The sequence below is a fragment of the Haliotis cracherodii genome, unplaced genomic scaffold (assembly GCF_022045235.1).
Source record: "Haliotis cracherodii isolate W230 unplaced genomic scaffold, xgHalCrac1.p SCAF_11, whole genome shotgun sequence".
Classification (NCBI taxonomy): domain Eukaryota; kingdom Metazoa; phylum Mollusca; class Gastropoda; order Lepetellida; family Haliotidae; genus Haliotis; species Haliotis cracherodii.
This window is the reverse complement of record NW_027266266.1, coordinates 19,047,541-19,069,579: the sequence shown is the minus strand read 5'-3', so window position 1 is coordinate 19,069,579 and position 22,039 is coordinate 19,047,541. Positions and strand designations below refer to the sequence as shown.

The window sequence follows — 22,039 nt, the reverse complement described above, 5'->3', positions numbered from 1 at the left end:
GCAGAGGCCCGTGAAGTTCCGGGGTAGAATAGGTCTCAAGCAACCCATGCTTGTCGTAAAAGGCGACTATGCTTGTCGTAAAAGGCGACTAACGGGATCGGGTGGTCAGGCTCGCTGACTTGGTTGATGCATGTCATCGATCCCAATTGCGCGGATCGATGCTCATGATATTAATCCCTGGATTGTCTGGTCCAGACTCGGTTATTTACAGACCGCCGTAAATTAGCTGGAATATTGCTGAGTGCGGCGGAAAACAACCAGCCAACCAACCAAACTCTGCAGAGCATGCTGATTCGCGTCTTTTAACAATACCAAAGGAGGTAATCCAGCGTTGATTTTCATTATACCCAGGTGTTTTATGCCGGCATCGATGCTCACGGGTCATGGACCAGATATTGACTTAGCTATGACGAGTGAATTTCACGTACTTTCTTAACATATTATAATTTCTGAATAAATTTGGGGGTTCTTTTAAGTATTGTCCGAGCATAATTTGGCACATGAAACATATTCTTAAATCTTTTACAATAAATGATAGACATCATATCGTGGACGTGGTTGTTTGATAAAACTTTGTAGTGAGTGTCTGAATCAGTCACCTACAATCAATTTACCTTTACATACGTTTTGAACACCAGATGTATTATATCCATGACACATATTTAGCCAAACCTTTCTATCGTGAAGTGCATTAATATTTTGGACATACGACTAAAACTGAAGGTGTTTTTTTTTATATTTTATGGTTAAATAAAAGAGAACTTACAGCCTGGTAGTGTAGCGCCAGCGCAGCATACCCAGGGAACCAGACTGGAGAAGTTATTGTTTGAATATGAGAAGTGAATGCAATTATTTATTTTTAGCACAATCAAGGATACGTTTCCAGACAAAGATAGATGTTTCTTCATTACCAGCTCCCTGAGATATCCAACTAAAAAAACAAATTTCTAATATGAAATTAAGTTATGGTTTACGTTAAGTATTTTCTATAACGGTTATTATATATAATTCAATTTTGAATTTTAAAACACTTGGTACCAGTCTTTAAATTAATTCATGACGTAGATGGAGCCGCTTTTGCTTAAGCTGAAGAACGATATCCACTCACTCACTCACTCACTCAAACACACACTCACTCACTCAAACACACACTCACTCAAACACACACTCACTCACTCACTCAAACACACACACACACACACTCAGTAACTCACTCAAAAACACACACTTCACCCCCACCCGGTCACCCACTCACTCACTCAAACACACACGCACACACTCACTCACTCAAACACACACACAAACACACACTCACTCACTCAAACACACACACTCAAACACACACACTCACTCACTCAAACACACACACACACTCACACTCACTCACTCACTCACTCACTCACTCACTCACTCACTCAAACACACACACACACACTCACTCACTAACTCACTCAAAAACACACACCTCAACCCCACCCGGTCACTCACTCACTCAGAAGGCCATGTATATGTGGGCGTAAAACATGTAACCAATATTTAATAAATACGACATAATACGTCTAGTAGAATGGGTATCTGCCACAACCACCTCAGGCAACAACACTAGGCAACAGGCACAAGCAGTAACTTAGACGAGTCGCTGAGGCAGGTTGAATCATCTCAAACCTGGTTTGCTCCCATACTGCCTTGGTTCGCACTTGGGAGAGAAGATGTTGCCTTTACATCCATTAGAATTGACTGAACATCAACAGCTGGGTGGTGACAAGCTCCTCATGAATTTGAGTGTGGGTGAGTTGGGTTTAACACCGCTTTTAACAGTATTCCAGTTGTATCGCGGCATGTCAGCTTAATGTGGGAGGAAAGCCCGAAATGATGCAGGTCTCAGACGTTTACCACTTCGGTGAAACCCACAAGCACGGGTATGGTGCTAACAAACCTAGAATCATAATCAGATTCGAACCCACAATCATAAGTTTCTGGCGTGCCCAAGGGACGTAACTCTGCAGAGCGAATTGCTGCGTCTTAGACGACTGGGCCACCCGTGCCCCCTCTTGAATTTTAACATTCTAACAATCTAGGAATCCGGGTATCAGTCCATCTTGATCCACTTTTATGGTAACCAGAGTCTCTCTCAGCCTACTCCTGCGACGAACTACATGTAGTTAATGTGTGACCCAGAATCCATAGCTGTTGGTTAATCGAATCCATATGTCTGATTTTATAGATAAGGGCATCGACAGTCTCATATCAGGAGACGTTTAATACTCCTTAGAAATCCTCATCCACACTGGGTGGGTCTGCAGGGCCCTTTTACACAAAGCGATCTTAGCGCGTAGATGACCGTAACTCCCATACTTTAACATAGGCCTACAATAGTCTTGCGCGCGTAGACCGCCTCCGTGGTCTAGTGGTAGAGCGTCCGCCCAGAGAGCGGAAGGTTCGGATCCCCGACCGCGTCATACCAAAAGACGTTAAAAGATGGTACTTGTTGTTACCCTGTCTGGCGCTCGGCATCAAGGGGCTAAAACAAGGACTGGTCGGCTCGGAGTCAGTATACTGTGTGGGGTATTCGTGTTAAACTGCGACATGGGTATCTCAGTGAGCTAGCACTATAAATCGGCATTAGTCCAGACTAGTACAAGCAGCCACACAAACACACACACGTACATGCACGTCGCTATATAAGTGCAATAATCTTGAACGCGACGTGAAACCCCATTTCACCTCACCTCACCTCTTGCGCGCGGTACGTTTGGCCATGTGCTGTGCTTTATTTGTGTTTGGTTTTAGAAGGTTACATGGGGATGAGAAATAGTTGTAAATCTATGTAACAAAGTTTAAAAGAAAACCTTATCTTTATCTCGCACGTTTATAATTATATGTGTACATACGAAATGCATAATTAATTATGAAAATATATTGTAAAACATTCCTAACCGTAAATTGTTGCACTAAAAACGTTTGTGTTAGTCGGCAGAGAGGCAAACTATATAATATGAGTAATTGTCGGATAGATGTATAAAAAAAATCTTCTTAAGAAACCAAGTCTTTGTCTAATGTATAATGATAACGTATCAGGCTACAAGGGCGGTCGGGTAGCCTAGTGGTTAAGGCGTTCGCTCGTCACGCCGAAAACCTGGGTTCGATTCCCGACATGGAGACAATGTGTGAAGCCCATTTCTGGTGTCCCCCGCCGTGATATTGCTGGAATATTGCTAAAAGCGGCGTAAAACCATATTCACCCACTCACTATCAGGCTACAGCAGTAAACATACAGTACGTATGGTATTAGGGAGGTATGATTCATGTTTAATAATAACTGTACTCACAAAATTGTGGGTTTAAGTTCTAACAATATCTGCATGTCTCCACTGACCTAGTTCATAATAAATAATATTACAATAATGTAACTATTACTTTGAAAAGGGTTCGATTCCGACATGGGTACAATGTGTGAAGCCCATTTCTGGTGTCCCCCGCCGTGATATTGCTGGAATATTGCTAAAAGCGGTGTAAAATCATACTCACTCACTCACTCTTCCTTTAAAACGGTAACACATGTTTCAGGAAGTCATTGTTGTTAAAACATATTACTAGTTATGTTTTAATGATATGTTTTTGTTTTCTATTTTTCTCTTACATATGTGTTTAAGCTCCTAATGTGTAATTTTTCCATTCCTAATTCACCAATACATTTACAATTCATACGGGCAGCCAATGTAATCACTGAAACCCAACTGTCCTTAACTCTGATTAATGACAAGCAATTGAAAGTGAAGTGTAATATTACTAAATAATATGACAAAGTTCAGTAGACTTTCAAACTGTATTGTTTACGGATTTCATTTTGGAACATGAGGATATGAGAAAGCATGTTTTCTTTCTTTCTTAATTTTCTTTTCTTTCTTCTTTTTCCTTTTTTAGGTCGGGTGGGGTTGGGGAGAGCATGTTCGTGCTACCAATCTCGCCAGTAAGTTGTATGCACAATTCTATTTGTGGTGAAAACATAAAATTCAGTCGACGGAATAAAACAACGCTCGTTGGGGAAAATCGGAATCATGTGTTGTTGTTTTACAATTTATTTATTACAACATTTAAAAAAAGTATGACCGAGTGGGGGTCGAACTCATATAGCTATATCTTGGGTCCCCAGAAATATCAATGTGCATGAACCACATGGAGTGATGTCCCTTTGATAACCACTCATTTCCGAAGACGACAATGAGAGAAAAAAACGAAAAGGCTGGTCATAGCCAAATTACTTGCAGATTCATATAACTTCCCGCTTGTTTACCTGACCTAGAGCTGTTTCTCGCCGAGGTAAGAGTGTACAGACTTTTGAAAAGCCTCGGAAACGGTCGAGAAGGAATATGATACCGCTAGGTGCTGTGGAATGTAACGAGATCACGGCCAGGGGCACATGTCTCTGTCTCATCGTGCTCTCTGTATCACGAAATGTGTATTTTGTACTAAAATGGATATTTCGTGATTTGTCTATCTATCGTTATGCTTCTCACAAATATCGCTCTTTTTTTAATTGCCTACACAGCAAAATAATTTCAGGGGTTTGTTTTGTCCTTGTCTATCATGAATTATCTCCCCTGACGCGACCAAATGCACGCTGTTAATTTTATTGGTTGATAGATCATAATTATGTCAACAAACCAAACCAAATTAAACTTCCAAATAAGTATCATAGTAATAATGATTTGAATCATATTGGTAAACTTCATTTCAGAGATTATTTGAGTTAATAAATATGTGACAAATAAGATAACGAAATGTTTTGATTTGTAGATGTTAATTTGGTTAATTTATAAATAAAACTGTTTACTTCAAAGTATTTTAACCACAGGACCATGTAGAACTAATTAATATTCTGGCCTACGAGTTTGTTAGTACAGAATGTTAGTTATCCTGAAGGGGTGTTTGTTGGCAAGGGTACTACAGATATGTACCCCACGTACATTGAAGGGCTAAACAAAGACTCGTCGGCTCGGAGTCAGTATAGTTTGTCTGTGTGGGATATTCATGTTAAAATGTGGCGTGGAATCTCAGTGGGCTAGCACTATAAACTTCTTTGAGTGGCATTTAGAAGTTGGTGTGATGAAGTAAGACGAGTTCTATGGACGATGTAATAAAGAAGTTGTTCATCCATAGAACTCTTCTTACTTTAGCACCATAAAATCGGCATTAATCTAGACTAGTTCAACTACTACAAGCAGCCACACACACATGCATGCACCTCACTATATTAGTGCAATAATCTTGAATGCAACGTTAACCCCATTTCACAATACCTCACACGTGCGTGACACATCACAATACCAGTGTATATGGCTGAAATAATGCTGAAACAACGTTGATTTTGAATCACTCGCACACGTGCATGCACATCCCTGTATAAGTGCTAAAATGTTGAATGAGTTGTCAAACCCAATTTCACCTTGCCTCATTCTGATATCCTTTCCAGATATACAACACTTGTAGGTGTGGAGCTCAAATACTAAACCTGAAGACATCGCTTGTGTGAAAGGTGACAGCTCTGCGTGCATCAGCTTCAAACTCTGTCATGGCTGCGCCAAGTGAAGCCCAAACCAGTACCCATGTCACAGACACAGATGGGAAAAGTATATGTGAGGAAGCACGTACCCAAACAACTGATCCTCAGAAGCAGATGGAGTGTGAAAGTGATACAACAACGGACATAGATACAGAATGTGAGGGAGCTTGTACACAAACCGACGATCTACAGGAACAGGACGAGTGTGACAATGAAGCAGACTTAGATGCTGGATGCGAGGGAATATGTACCCAATTAAGCGAAATGACTCCCTATCAGTGTAGTGACTGTGGTGAATCGTTTACCCAGCCAGGGGGCCTGCGGACACATATGCAGTCTTACCATGGTCACAGCAAAGCCAAATCTCATCAGTGTACAGAGTGTGGGAAAGCATTTGCACGGACCACTGACCTGGACAGGCACATGGGGAGTCACACCGGAATCAAATCTCATCTCTGTAAAGAATGTGGGAAAGCATTTACAAGCGCTTTCAGTCTGCAGATCCACTTGAGGCTTCACAGCGTTGTCAAGCCTTATTTTTGTTGTGAGTGTGGGAAGGCGTTCGCGCACCTGGTCGGCATTCAGCTGCACATGAAGAGTCACAGCGGCGTCAAACCTTTTGAGTGTGGGGTGTGTGGGAATTCATTTACAAAAGCAGGTAGTCTGCGAACTCACATGATGTGTCACACAAAACAAAAACCTTACCAGTGTGGACAATGTGAGAAATCCTTTGCAACATCCGATACCTTGAAGACACACATGAGGAGTCACACTGGAATTAAACCCTACCCCTGCAGCGAGTGTGGCAAGGCTTTCACGACATCAGGCAATCGGAGGAGACACATGAGGTGTCACAGTGGAGTGAAGCCTTATCCGTGTAGCGAATGTGAGAAAGCATTTTCACGGTCAGCTGACCTGGATAGACACATGAGGTGTCACAGCGCAGACAAAGCCCACAAATGTAATCAGTGTGACAAGGCCTATGGAACACCAGGCGAATTGCAGGATCACAAGAAAACACACAATGGAGGTGGAAATGAATGCATCGTGTGGAAAATTATTTGAAGAATTCTGTAAACTGTTAACACAGATGACATGTCACAGTAGATATATACTGGTAAAAAGTATTATTGTTACTTGTTACAGAAGGGGCAGTGGGATAGCGTAGTTTTTATAGCATTTGCTTGTCACGCTGAAGACCTGGGTTCGATTCCCTTCATGGGTACAATGTGTGAAGCCCATTTCTGGTGTCCCTCACCATGATATTGCTGGAATATTGCCAAAAGCGACATAAAACCATACTCACCCATTCATTTGTTGAAGAATCTTGATGTGCATCTTGTGCATGCAAGTCGGTTAGTCGGGCTGTACTGATATCTGTTCTCTCTTTTAGTTATTACCCAAAGACTCTTCTGCTGGACAAAGGACAGAGTGTCACACAGATCAAGCAAATAGTTAATTGAAAATGTGTTTTTGTAATTTTTTTAACAAATAGTGAACTCGAGAACTGCACTTGCCAATAGCGGAATGTAGACAAGTGCACTTTACGGGGCGCACATTTTCGGATTTCAATTAGTGGTGTGTTTTGGGTTGAATTCACATTGACAGCCTGAAGATAAGCTAGGCTAATGAGTTAGTCTAATAAACCAACCACAGGACCACGGGCGCTCTCACAAATATTTAGTGCTTTTTCACCAAGTCATCAGCACCTTATACCTTAATGCACAAAACTTGAACAGTCTCCTCAAATTACATCGGATTAATTCATTGAAGGAGATTGCTAACCCAAACCATACCTCACAACTAACTATAAGGTTTGTAATGGGGTGCCTCACCCTAAGGATTGTAAAGGGGTGCCTCACCCTAAGGATTGTAAAGGGGTGCCTCACCCTAAGGATTGTAAAGGGGTGCCTCACCCTAAGGATTGTAAAGGGGTGCTTCACCGGAAAGTATAGCCCTACCCTAAGAATCAGCCCTAAGGATCGTGAAGGGGTGCTTGATCATAAAGTATAGCCCAATCCTAAGAATCAGCCCTAAGGATCGTGAAGGGGTGCTTGATCATAAAGTATAGCCCACCCCTAAGAATCAGCCCTAAGGATTGTAAAGGGGTGCTTGATCATAAAGTATGGCCCACCCCTGAGAATCAGCCCTAAGGATCCTGAAGGGGTGCTTGATCATAAAGTATAGCCCACCCCTAAGAATCAGCCCTAAGGATTGTAAAGGGGTGTTGATCATAAAATATAGCCAACCCCGGAGAATCAGCCCTAAGGATCGTGAAGGGGTGCTTGATCATAAAGTATAGACCAATCCTAAGAATCAGCCCTAAGGATTGTGAAGGGGTGCTTGATCATAAAGTATAGACCAATCCTAAGAATCAGCCCTAAGGATTGTGAAGGGGTGCTTGATCATAAAGTATAGCCCACCCCTAAGAATCAGCCCTAAGGATCGTGAAGGGGTGCTTGGTCATAAAGTATAGCCCACCCCTAAGAATCAGCCCTAAGGATCGTGAAGGGGTGCTTGATCATAAAGTATAGACCAATCCTAAGAATCAGCCCTAAGGATCGTGAAGGGGTGCTTGATCATAAAGTATAGACCATTCCTAAGAATCAGCCCTAAGGATCGTGAAGGGGTGCTTGATCGGAAAGGGGATCCATAGGCTAAAGATAGAGCTTGGGGTAACCTGACCCGTTTAGCTCTATGTAATCTGCGTCCGCTAAACTGCATTGTTGAGCTGACCAAGTTGTACGTTCATGTACACTCCTCGATCTTCCGTCTACTAGACATTCATTTTTAAAAGACAATTTAGGAATGATATTTCCTGGTGCACTACCTCTTTTACGATTAGTTCAAGTGCAACTTGATGATATGATCAGCTTTCCTTGTAAGATATGTACTGCTAAACTTAATTTTTGTTCCAGGATTCTTTTTTGTATAAAATTCTGTGACAGGAGGATGTTTCTCGTGATCAGTTTATGTTTAAAAACATGAAATTGGTAATTGTGTAACATGATAACCATGATAACAGCTAGGTCTAATTGTATTACCGTATTCAACGTAATAAGCGCCCCGCTGTAATAAGCGCCCATGGCGACATTTGCTAAGATATTGGCTAGTGAACAATCCCAATTAGCACCCCTTCCGATTGATGAATGTACACAAGACTTATTTATTCGCGTATAATACGCACTTATGTGTTATATGCCCCCCTAATTATGGGCATTTAATTTTGAAAAATATATCTGTCGTACATAAACATTTCAGACTGACAGCATAAACCACAAAATTTATCTTTCAACTCTGTTTTTTTTTCCCACCAAAATGATATTCTAAAAAGAGCCCCCTATTTCTTATTTTGAGAGCGCCCTGGGCGCTTATTACGTTGATTACGGTACTCAGAAAGATTTAGCATTGTGTTTCATGATAGGCAGTAACGTGAAGATAGCCAAAGTAGATAGCAGGCTGTAGTATTGATCAACTTTGTAAATATTACTTTTGTTAAATCCATACGGAATTGAAATATGAATCAAAACATCAGTAGGCATTCACAGCAGAGTAGTTTTTTAATGCATTGGTACATCACACTTCTCTCTTAGATGATCTTGTGTCCTTCCATAAGATCCAGTTTCTTTTTTATTTAGTTTTAAATAGTTCAAATAAGAAATATAAAAAAAATTTCAACTTCCAAATTAACTAACTATTAATGAATGAACAAGTATTGGGGAGGTTTAACTTGATGGTTTGACACTGGTTTCGGCATGGTAGCGATAGAAATCAGTGATAGAAATTGGTACTAATCCTATCATCCTTACCTAACTTCCCAATAGTAAAGGTATCATAAGGACGAGTACAAATTTGCCATTTTAAGGGTTTTGCTAATTGTTATCATTATAAGGACTAGTGGACTCAAGGTGTTAGTTTCTATCGCTGCATCAGTTTGAGAATAGTTCTGTTTTTGTCCTCTCAGACAACTATAAATGATAAGTTTACATGTTCCTAAGACAAGACTTCACAGTTGGCCTACACAAATTTAAGATTGTTTTTCTTTTTTTTTCATTTTGCCATTTATAATTTCAAATTTTTACGTCAGCTTTGTAAACAAGCTAATTAATATAAGGCCTAAGGAAACGAGTAACATAACGTAACTGATGACAGATTGCTAATGTGTAACGGCATTTTGTCTGGTTGATTTGTTTACATTTTCTTGTAGCTCACCTTACCTGAAGGATCATATGGAGTCATGTCATTGTGTAGTGTTGATGATTTGTCTGTGTTAATATTAAAGGCTGACATACCAAATTATAAGCTAAATTGTAAGGTGGGCTCACATTCTCAATTTGTCACTTTTGTTATGTCTAGAGAGGCTTAGCATGACTTTGTCAGTGATGAAATGTACATGTTTCCTTGCTTACTTCTGTATCTCTGATTAATCCTAATTGATAATCATGATAATGATCCAGATCCCTGTGGCTCTATTTATTTTTAGTATAATGTTATTACATGAATGGTCTGATTATGAGGGTTGGTTGGACCATTGTTGAGATCGTTCGTTTGTCTCCTGGAAGAACTGGGGGCACGGGTGGCCCAGTCATCTATGGCACCGCAATTTGCTGTGCAGAGTTGCGTCCCTTTGGGCACGCCAGAAACCTATGATTGTGGGTTGGAATCCCGGTTCGCCTCGATTATGTTTCTAGGTTTGTCAGCACCATACCCGTGCTCATAAGTTTCACCGAAGTGCTAAACATTTAAGACCTGCATCACTTGGGGCTTTCCTCCCACATTAAGCTGACACGCCGTGATATGACTGGAATACTGTTAAAAGCGGCGTTAAACACAACTCACTCACTCACTCCTGGAAGAACTGATTGATGTCCCACTAGACTACTATGGGTATTAGTTACCCTGGATGAGAAGTTGCTTGAATATTGGCACAAGCAGTATTCAAACCATAATGAAATGCAAATTTGAAGTCTTCAGAGATGGTTATTCTTGACAGTGGAGAGAATACTGGCCCAGTAGTCTGAGGCACATCAATTCGCTTTGGAGAGTTGTGTCCCTTGGTCAAGCAAGGGTATGCTGATCATGGGTTTTGAATCTCATAAATACCTATGATTTGTCAGCACAACATGTCATTCTTAATTTGTGCTTTCTTCCACTATACAAGCTCACTCTAACTTGTGAAGGGAACTCAGCATGAACATGGCAAGTGAAAAGATCATCTTACCATGGGACAAGGAGCTACCACACTTCTGCTAAACAAGATATTGCAGAGGCAGATCTATGATATTGAAAAGGGATGTGTGCACAATAGGGCTGGGATGGGTAACTCAGGTACCTTGGTCGGGTGGGTCCTGAGTAGGACCCGGGTACGTACAGGACTACCCGGACCCGTAGTTAGTCACGTGATATATATTGTTTGATGTAAAAAATTATCTAAAACTCTATGGTTACACTATAAGTCACTAATATCACATTTCTTGTGACTTTTATATGTTTGAATAAAGATAAAACTTCATGCATTAAACTTCAGTGTATGCATGAGCGGATCGTCTTACACGTGCATCTAAATACATTTTGCCAGGGCTACGGTAAAACTTTTCTAAATCGGACAGTTTGTACCTATCTCTAGATATCTACAGCGGGTACCCGGGTAGGGTCGGGTAATAGGGTGGTGGGTACCCGGGTAGTAAATTTGGACCCGTCCCAGCCCTAGTGCACAACACCCAAGTCACAGAAGTAAACAAAACACATAGTAGGAGGCGAGCATAGGCCGACAGGGACCGGTCATTTATTTTATTTTAGGGGGGGTCAGAGGAAATCATAATGAGGGTCCCCCAAAAGTATGACAGTCTCTAGGGGGCAATATGAAATATTACACATATTTAGGGAGGGTCGTGAAAGAATTCACATTTTATGATAAAATATCTAATGCTTTTTTCATTTTGTCTTTTCAGGGAGGGACATGAATTTTTTGGATTAAGACATGGGAGGGTCATCCAAAAATATGACAAGCATTTGGGGAAAGTCATTATTTTAGTGAGTGAGTTGGGTTTAAGACCGCTTTTAACGGTATTCCAGTTATATCGCGGCATGTCAGCTTAATGTGGGAGAAGAGCCCGAAGTGATGCAGGTCTCAGACGTTTACCACTTCGGTGAAACCCACGAGCACAGGTATGGTGCTGACAAACCTAGAAACATAATCGGGGCGAACATAATTCGAACCCACAATCATAGGTTTCTGGCATGCCCAAAGGATGCAACTCTCCACAGCCAATCGTGGCGCCTTAGACAACTAGGCCACCCATGCCCCCTCATTGTTTTAGTACATTTGTGCATCAAAAAACTCTGACCCACCCATAAATGACCTGTCCCTTAGATGCCATAAGCCAGTGTTCCCATGACTGGTACGACCAACACCTGGGCTTCCGTTTATAAGCCATATGAAGGTTTTAGATGTCAAGGGAAAGAGTACATCAAGGTGATATTAAGTTTTGCTGTGTCAGGCATCATGATATAACATTAAACATTTGAATCAAATTTTAAGATAGTATGCAGGGACGTTATAGAATAGAAATAATATGTGTGTATTAGATGAGTCGTCAATTGTCAGTGTTGTACTCTGTTAACAATGATAAAGACAATTCCATATTTTTCTGAGTTGTGCCTTGTTTCTTACCTCCTCTGTGGTGTAGTGGACAGAGTGTCTGCCTGGGGAAGGTTGGTGGTTCGATCCCCAGTCCATGTCACACCAAGACGTTAAGCAATTGTACTTGTTCTTACCCAACCTGGCACTGGGCATAAAGGTTGGTTTGTTGTTTAAGGCCGCACTCAGCAATATTCCAGCTATATGACGGCAGTCTGTCAATAATCGAGTCTGGGCCACACAATCCAGTGATTAATATCATGAGCATCGATCCACGCAATTGGGATCGATGACATGCATCAACCAAGTCAGTGAGCCTGACCACCAGATCCCGTTAGTTGCCTCTTACAACAAGCAGAGTCGCCTTTTACAGCAAGCATGGGTTGCCGAAGACGTATTCTACCCCGGATATTCATGGGTCGGCCATTAAGGACATAAGACGGACTGATTGGGACTGATTGGTGCGGGATCAGAATAACGCATGGGAATGCTTTATGTAGCATATATTCCTTTGTTTGTTCAGGTGAACACCAGTCTTGCGTTTACATGTGCTTGTGAGGGTGGGACAGGATACACTCACCTTTTCTTGCATACCTCATACCATCACTATTTGATAGTTATTTATGATTATGTTGTAGTCCTGATTGCACAATGGATTCTGCCTTTAGCACAAGGGGCGATCGGGTAGCCTAGTGGTTAAAGCGTTCGCTCGTCACACCGAAGACCCGGGTTCGATTCCCGACATGGGTACAATGTGTGAAGCCCATTTCTGGTGTCCCCTGCCGTGATATTGCTGGAATATTGCTAAAAGCGGCGTAAAACCATACTCACTCACTCTCTTTTAGCACTGATTTCTGATCATTGTGGAAAGGGTTTTAATTTTTGTTGCTTTTACTTGGGAGATCAACCTATTTTGCACAAAATCAATAGAAACAATTTGTTTCCCAAAGTATCTCCAGTATTTATGGCGCTTTCTTCAAATAATTTTAACAAAATACCTGAGAACTGTGAGTATACCAGCGTTTGCTTTTCTTATTTTGCTGCAGAAAACATGGGCAACACCTCAATCACCCCTACCCATAAATTACTAATGGTCGCTTCGTTTTGTTTCTAAATTCAAAGACAGTCGGGGGCACGGGTGGCCAAGTCTAAGGCGTCGCAATTCGCTGTGCAGAGTTGCGTCCCTTGGGCACGCCAGAAACCTATGATTGTGGGTTCAAATCCCGGTTCGCACTGATTATGTTTCTAGGTTTGTCAGCACCGTATCTATGCTCTTGGGTTTCACCTAAGTGGTAAACGTCTGAGACCTGCATCACTTCGGGCTTTCCTCCCACATAAGCTGACATGCTGCAATATAACTGGAATACTGTTAAAAGCGGCGTTACACCCAACTCACTCACTCAGTCAAAGCCAGTCTCGATTGTGTTGTAGATAGAGTGTCTTCCTGGAAATAATTCCTAGCCACATTATACCAAATATGTTAAAAGATGGTACTTGTTGTTTCCCTGTCTGGCGCTCAGCATTATGGGGATAAAACAAACACTGGTTCTGAGTAGCATAAGTGTGTGGGTAGGGTACCCATGTTAGCACACATGCATGTAGGTCGCTACATGAGTGAAATAAGTTTGAATATGACGTTATTCCCCATTTCACCACAACCAATCTGTTTAATGGAATGGCTACCTGGTGTAGTGGATAGAGCGTCTGCCTGTAAAGCGTAAGGCTGGTGGTTCGATCACTGGCCATGTCATACCAAAAGACAGTGTGGTAGTTTAGGTGATAAAGCAGACTGGTCAGCTCCGAGTCAGTATAATGTCAGAGTGGAGTATCCATTTTAACTATGCAAGGTATCTGAGTGTTCCCAGGAATATATGCAAAAGAATTAGATATTGATGGAAATTTGGCCAAGGTTATCTCTAGATAGCCCTCTTAATAGTCTGCAAAGTCTTCTATAGCAAGGTCTGATGTCACATAACTATGTCTTGCAAATTGGTGATGGTTGGTTTCCAGGTGATAACTTCAATTAATGTCAATAAAAGCGACAAAACCGATACATCATATTCCAATTGATACTAGGTTGACGTGATGATACCATGTGTTCATGGTATCAGGTGTTTGTAATAAAAGGTGTCATAACTGGTGTTCATGATGATACTGGGTGTTCGTGATGATACCAGGTGTTTGAGTATCGTGAACATGTGTTTAAGAATCGCCAACAAATAGTGATGGTACCGGGTGTTCAAGAAAAAGTGAGCATATCCTGACCCACCTTTGGCACCCATCACAAACACATGCAAAGGCAAGGCAAGTACAAGAACAAATTCTGGAATTTAATGCACAGATCTTTTGTCACTGATACATCAAATTTGGAAGTGTTTTTAACGAATTTTAGTACATGAATATTCCACTTCTCAAGGCAGTTAACATTAGATCCAACTGCCAAATCAATATCAGGCAGGTTATAGGTCAAATAGCTGTACTGATTTCTTGATAATATACTAGGACACTGATTTGTTCATACATTACGTTCCAATAATACAAATGACCAGGAACTGGATTCTGAATCGTAAATTCAACAAATATTCTGTAGATTCTAAACAATTTCAACTTGATACCAAAATCAATTAATAGAGACAATTAATTTAAAGGGGCACTGATCTAACGGACTGGTTGTTGCCTTTGTTATTGTTTTTTCCCCGTGTGTTGCCTTTGTTATTGTTTTTTCCCCGTGAGTACCCGGATGATACGCAAAGCAACTGAGCGTGACCAGAGACTGGGGTACCGTCTGCAAGGACAGCTAAATAAACTTGGAGGCTGGAGACAATATTTGTTTTACGCATTTTTGAACACTGATTGGTTAACTGTGATCTATAAAGATTTCGACAAAGGGCGCATGTTAATTAATTTCTTCAGCCTAAACAAACAGACAAAAAGAACAAGGGAGCTAGCTCATCGGATGTCGTCATTTGGAACTACCCCAGATGGTTATAGTTTAATACTAAAAAAAGTATCTATGCAGTGAAAGCAATTTCGGCTTGCGTCGATAATACGATTACTACTCCCTTGTTGTCATCCACGTTTTCTCGTATAATAACCCTACACTTGTGTATTTGTCGTCATTCACTTGATGCTCAGTTAATGAATTTATTACAGGTACAATTAGTGGTAGCACCACTTAGATTACCTGACAAAGGTTCCCATTTGGCATTTATTGTGTCTGGGGTAATTATTCAATCTAAATCCAGGTTTGAAGTGAGGTGAAATGTGTGTTATGTAATATGCACGTGGCAGCCCAGCAAGAGATGAATGATCAGTTGATTTACTTATTTTTGTAAATCAACGGATCGTTCCTAGTCATCAAAGGATTAACAGAAAATACGTTGATTGATTAATCACAGTTATCTTGCGCAGTGGATATGTCAAGAGTGAGTGTTTACATGTCTAGGTTTACTAAAACAAAGGGAATACACTCATATCATGGCGCGAAGTGCCGATGTATAAACAACATACTTTGTTCAAAGGGTTAACTCATAATACGTTGATTGATTGATCATTGTTATCTATCACTCAATGGAATTTTTAGGAACCGTGGACGTTATGAAAATAGTTGTCACGTGGGCTTTCTCAGCCGACCATTGAGACTTGACACCTTTGTAAAACACCTGAAACAATCCAAGCGATCAGTTGAGAAACGAACACGGGTTATAATATCCCGAAACGATATATATCTTTTAAAATATTTGATTGTTACTGAGACACGTGACATCGAATAAGTTTCTTTGTACAGCTGCAGACGAGTGCGATATTGTTCCTTTGTGTGGATATTCACGGATACATTCCTCGAACAAGGAAGCTGCCTAAAACTTATACGCATAAATTTGGTAGGTTGTAATTATGATATCTGCATTTTTTCCCTTCATTTGAACCGATTCGTTCTTGTTTCTCTACGTCTTGGTTGGGAAATTCTTCAATGCGCGATAGACGTTGTTGTCACAGGTCTTTTCCTTTGTAAGCGTGTATATATTACCGTCAATTTGTAAAATGTGATTCTCTCAGGCAATTTATAAAATGTGTAAATATTTCAGTCATTTTGACTAAAAAATCTGTCCAGATTGATTAAGACGATCAAAAGGGCCTACAAACATCACAACAGATTATTAAGTAGGATTAGAAGCCAAACAACATAGAAATGTACTTTTCAACGTAACATTTTCAGTCTCTTGGTGATGATATTAAACATCAAAATGTTTGGAATTCGTTATCATAATAATACAGATGGAAATGTTTTTCAGTCACTTTGTAAAATAACTGAATATTTAGACGTTTAATAAATATGTTACACATTTTGACAGTAAAAAAATATACACACTATAAAAAAAGCATATGCTCAGGTGAAATATATAGTTTGTGTTGCAAGTCAAAATAGTGTAAACCAAAATCGCAAAATTACCAAGCAAGTGACTTATCAAAACTTCGTCACCATTACCGATGCTACTCACAAAGATACCTACATTTCCTTATTATCTCGAAAACTGTATTTCATTTTGTTGATCAATGTGACCATACGCCTTTATTACTACCCATAAGAGTGACTAATGCGCTTACGAATGGCGCAGCAGAGGTCGCGAACTAGTCTATATTTCTGCTCTACATCCGGGTACTCACTGGGGAAAAACAATAACAAAGGCAACAACCAGTCCCGGGGAATTGCGTTAGATCAGTGCCCCTTTAATGACCAGGTAAATTGGTCAGACTGTGAAGATGAACCACAAATTCTGACAAGGAGAAGGTAAGGTGAACCAACTCGGTAAGGTGAACCAACTCGGTAATGTCCAATTCAAGGCTGAATCAAACAGCAAATTCAATGTTATCTGACTAACATTTCTGGTCACTTCAGATCAGGGTCTATTGCAACTATATTTATCATACCTTCATGTCAGAATTATGAGATCTGATTGGTTCACGTGATCTTGATAAAATACCATGTATCCCACCATGGTGGGAAATAAATTTCTCGGCGGGAGAATAAATCTCTAAAAAAAACGAACAAGACGCTATACCCGCTTCGAAGCAAAAATCCGTACGTCACGTGAGATAGCACAAGTTAACCTCAGCTCAATCGAACGGCTGTTTTTAATCAATTTTGAATTCGTTATTATTACTTTACAATGTCATATTAAAACATATGGGTAAGATAAATTCGTTGTTGCAGTATCACTTTGGGTACATGTGATGTTATGCGTCATGTACCCCGAATGATACTGCTACTACTTCTTAGGTTATTCATGATATAAAGTAGATTGCCGGTGAAATATGCCCCGTGTTGTGGGGGTGGCAGTTCTATGGTGGATAGATTCACATAGTGTTGAGAAAAAATTATTTACATAGTATTACTATGTAATGTGTACATCCAATTCAGTCTGGCTGTCCCACTTTTGCGCTGTGGTAATCGAGTTGTTATCTTGTTTGCTCGTCACCCACCAATCCCTGGTTAGAATCATTCGTCAACACTCGCCCCTTTCCGTAACCTGCAAGAAGATTCGCCCCCATATCGATGAATGTTGTGTGCGAAAATACGACAAACCAATCAGAATGCGCGTATGATTTCAAATTCTTCGTCAAAGAATCCCTCAGAAATAATTTTTGATTTTACATATGTCTTGCATCTAAAAATATACCCAAGAAACAGTAAAATGTGTTCAACCATACTGTATAATTCTGCACGTCCCAATGTGTTTTAAATTGCATCTGAAATATATATAATACATGGGGAAATAATATGAGAACCATTACGCAACGAGTTGACAATTGTTTTAGGTATGCCCGTTTGCGCTAAGACGGAACCTGGTCGCAAAAATGGCCACGAGAGGAGCACGAGTCGCTATTCGGCTTGTCCCGGAATAACACGAGTTGGTCACGAATGGGTTAGAATCAAACAAAGGCACAAACGTTGAAACGTTCCAAATCTCCCCTTCATACCGTAGAACATTCCACACCTTCTTCAGAGGTACGACAATTCGTTTACCTATTCAATAAAATGTAATCATATGTAAATAGGTAAAGACTAAACCTGACTCAACTTGAAACTATCATTAATGTATACAATAAATGTAATATTATATACTAAAAAAGAACATGTGTTTGCGTTTTGAATTTCATTTTGATTACCTTTTCAAGACGGGTTTCGAAACTCAACATTACTCCTTGCACTTACATACAATTCCTTTGACCCAGCGTTTATTCGGGGCAAGCGTTGTATATATATATATATGTTTTGTAGTTTGTTATTTCCAATATTGTTTCAAATGTCGCTCATGCACAACTCTTCGTTGAATCGGTTGAATCGTCATGTTTGAGATTTTCGGTCGGTTATTTAAAATGCAACGTTGTGTAGTTCGCTTTAGGGTCAAAGGGAGACAACTCAATCAACGGTGTCACGGAAAAAATCATCTCGTGTTGTAGTTGGAAGAATATATGCCGATTGGACACTGCTGTGGTTTCACGGGCCGCATACCGACGACTTCGGCTTAGTCAATAACGATACGATTCATTGGCTTTGAGGAGCCGTGCCATTGGTGGCCAAGGGGAAGTAACCGTAAATCATGTTTACCATTTGCTAAACCGACTTACCTCATTTTCAAGCTCTTCACAGCGATAGTCCGTTCGCGGAGCTCTCTAATACTATGTTACCGAGAGTGTAACGAAGGTGTCACGCGCTGCGAAGGAGCTTGCCTCCTTTTTTTATAAGGGCAATTACTATTGATGTGCTCTACGCGGTTAGCTCCCTTAGGATACATGCCGTCAAGCTCCTTCCCAGCGCGTGACACCTTCGTTACACTCTCGGTAACATCGCTGCCACCAGTGTGGGCGCGGCCATTTCAAGAATCTTGAAATTTGCCCTCCAACCCCATATGTAGTAATGTTTATACTTTTGTTTATGTCTTTGGGAATGCCATCATATTTCAATTTGAAAAGGTTTACGACTGACCATGTTTTCCAGGATGAATTTACTTTGTTGTTTTGATAATCAGATTGGTTCGAGATTGCAGACTAACGGAAAATCAACCAACTTCTCCCTTACATTCTTACTATATCAATAACACGATAGTTTTAATGAAACAGAAATTCAAATTGACAATAGAAGAAATTTATGTAGCAGCGATAAGTGTATTCGGCGTCACGACAGTTGTCACATGTTTGTAAACATAACGGTCATTCGGTTGCGAGTTCAACTCCAAGCATGGTTGTGGCCACCTATTCACAGTGGGGAGTTTTGACTGGTGGCAGCGATAGTATAGAGAGCTCCGGGAACGTAATATCGCTGTGAGGAGCATGACATGCCGTGTGTGAAGTTTTAAGCGACCCACTGTTAGGAGTTCACGCCGTTAGAGCAAGGGAGTTAAATCTTGTATAAACTCGAATACCTCGAATAAACTCGAATACCTCCCGTTGACTGTATGATGTGAGCACAGCCCGTTCGGAAATCAGGCATTACATGGTTATCTCCCTTAGACCATTAACTGCATTTCTTTTACAACCACGTTTACAGTTCAATCTACGCTTGTGTGTTTGCACTGACCTTTAGTGAGTGAGTGAGTATGGTTTTACGCGCTTTTAGCAATATTCCAGCAATATGACGGCGGGGGACACCAGAAATGGGCTTCACACATTGTACCCATGTCGGGATTCGAACCCGGGTCTTCGGCGTGACGGGTGAACGCTTTAACCACTAGGCTACCCGACCGCCCCCACTGACCTCTAGAACATGCATCATTCTTTATGACTCAAAATACCCACATTAAGTACTTTTTTTCGATGGAGGCCCATCTGGAATTCAAACCATATCATGCCACATCCCATTAGTGACTTCCAACACCCTTCGGTACGCGGAGGATAAGCGACTCTGCAGTACGCAGATTCAACATTTTAAATAAATTAATGACGCACGTAAAAACTTCCTATTCCATTTTATTCTACCATATTACTACAGTACTTTAACTTCAAATCGTATTTCCTGGATATACCAGCCTTGTCTAATTTGTGGCAAATATACATAAGCAGCTGCATGCAGAAGCTCCGTCGTAGTAACTTCAAGCTACATTTTCTCCCGTTTAATTTGCCATGCGTTATATTATAATTCCTTACATCTGTAACATCACAATAATGCATTTCTGAGGCATCACATGTGGCTGGAAACTTTGATGCTCTGCATCAACGTTAACTATAATCTACTCATGGACATAATATAAATTATATAGAGTCACGTTACGCCAAAAGCTCCTCGCAGCGATAAGCCAGTTCGCGGAGCTGTCTGTATTTACTATCGCGATGTTACCGAGAGTGTAACGAAGGTGTTACACGCTGAGAACGAGCTTGCTTGGATGTATGTCAAGGACATCGTCACCAACACGTGTTATGCTCGGACAAGCCGAAGATCAGGTTCCGGAAAGGGTGATGTAAGGGGCGTAAATATATGTACCCGCTGGGAATTATCTCCCTTTGGACTTTAGGCTCCTCACAGCGACAGTCAGTTCATGGAGCTCTGATACCGAGAGTGTAAAAAGGTGTCACGCGCTGTGAAGGAGCTTGTTTGGGCGGGAAGTAAAATAAAAGATGGCAACTACGCTGGCTGTTGTGGAAACAAAAAGACATAGAAAAAATATAAAAGGATGCAACGGTTGAACGGAAAACACGTGAAATATGATGGAGATGACAAGGACCTCCAGGATAATGATGAGGGCGGTGAGCCTATGAACCAAGACGAATGTGTCTCTGTTCGTCCCGAGGACGATAACTTCAAAATGGCGTCTCGGATGAGATTTGAACCATATTTTAGTACTCGGGCGAAGGCCTGCCGTACATGGGCAACACATTCAGGTCTTGGTGGACTCACTCTTGTTTGAACATTGACAACCAAGTCTTTGATGGGCATTTAGTAGTTACAAGAACGTGAAGATATGAAACATCAGTGGTAGAAACTAACAGGTTTAGCCCACCAGTCCTTATGATGATAACAAATAGCAAAACGCTTTTAGAGATTCAAATTTCTACTAGTCCTAATGATATCTTAACTATTGGGCAGTTTGGCAAGGACTATAAGACTAGGGGCAATTTCTAACTGCGTAACTTCTTTATTGTTTGTAACGACGTTTCAGGGACTAATTCTTGCCCCTCCATCCAACCACAGGACCATGGAACAATAAAAATATTTAAAAAGTCGCAAAAAAAATCATAGACGATTGTTACATGGTCCTGTGATCCAACTGAATAATACTTGATGAACGGAGAAAGGTAGCCACACCCGATGAAGGGGAAAGACGTAGCCTTGAAACGTCGTTACAAGCAAAATAGGTTATGCATAAAAGATTAATCTCTCCAACATTGACAATGTTGTGTCATAGAATCAGGTATCAACTGTAGAAAGTGCACTAGGCCTACTCAAACAACCCATCAGTTCCACACAGGGGACTTGCAGCAGCCTACTGGTCCTATTCAGGGTTAGAAATTGGCACTAGTCCTGTAGTCCTGGCCAAACTGCCCAATAGTAAAGGTATCATAAGGACTAGTAGAAATTCGCCATTTTTAAGGGTTTTGCTATATGTTATCATTATAAGGACTAGTGGACTGAAACTGTTAGTTTCTACCGCTGCTATTCCCTTCATAAATCTACAATGAGAGCAGACTACAGGAAGAGAGCAACCAAGCACGCCGTTTTTGCCAATAAGGACTTGATGCCCCTTCCCCTGCCTAATGTTAACAGGAATTCAGGGAACAGGAATGAAATTATTGACATTTTCAACAGATGTTCAACAGTTACTCAGCAACTGTAGTGTTCG

The 22,039-nt window shown here is 40.8% G+C and overlaps 1 protein-coding gene across 1 annotated transcript; it reads left to right on the top strand.

Moving 5' to 3' along the window:
• Positions 1 to 5,481: 5,481 nt before the first annotated feature.
• Positions 5,482 to 8,864, top strand: LOC139455522 (zinc finger protein 846-like). Its single transcript, XM_071237068.1, has one exon. The coding sequence runs from the start codon at positions 5,573 to 5,575 to the stop codon at positions 6,626 to 6,628; it is 1,056 nt and encodes a 351-aa protein (XP_071093169.1). The 5' UTR covers positions 5,482 to 5,572; the 3' UTR covers positions 6,629 to 8,864.
• The last annotated feature ends 13,175 nt before the right edge of the window (positions 8,865 to 22,039 follow it).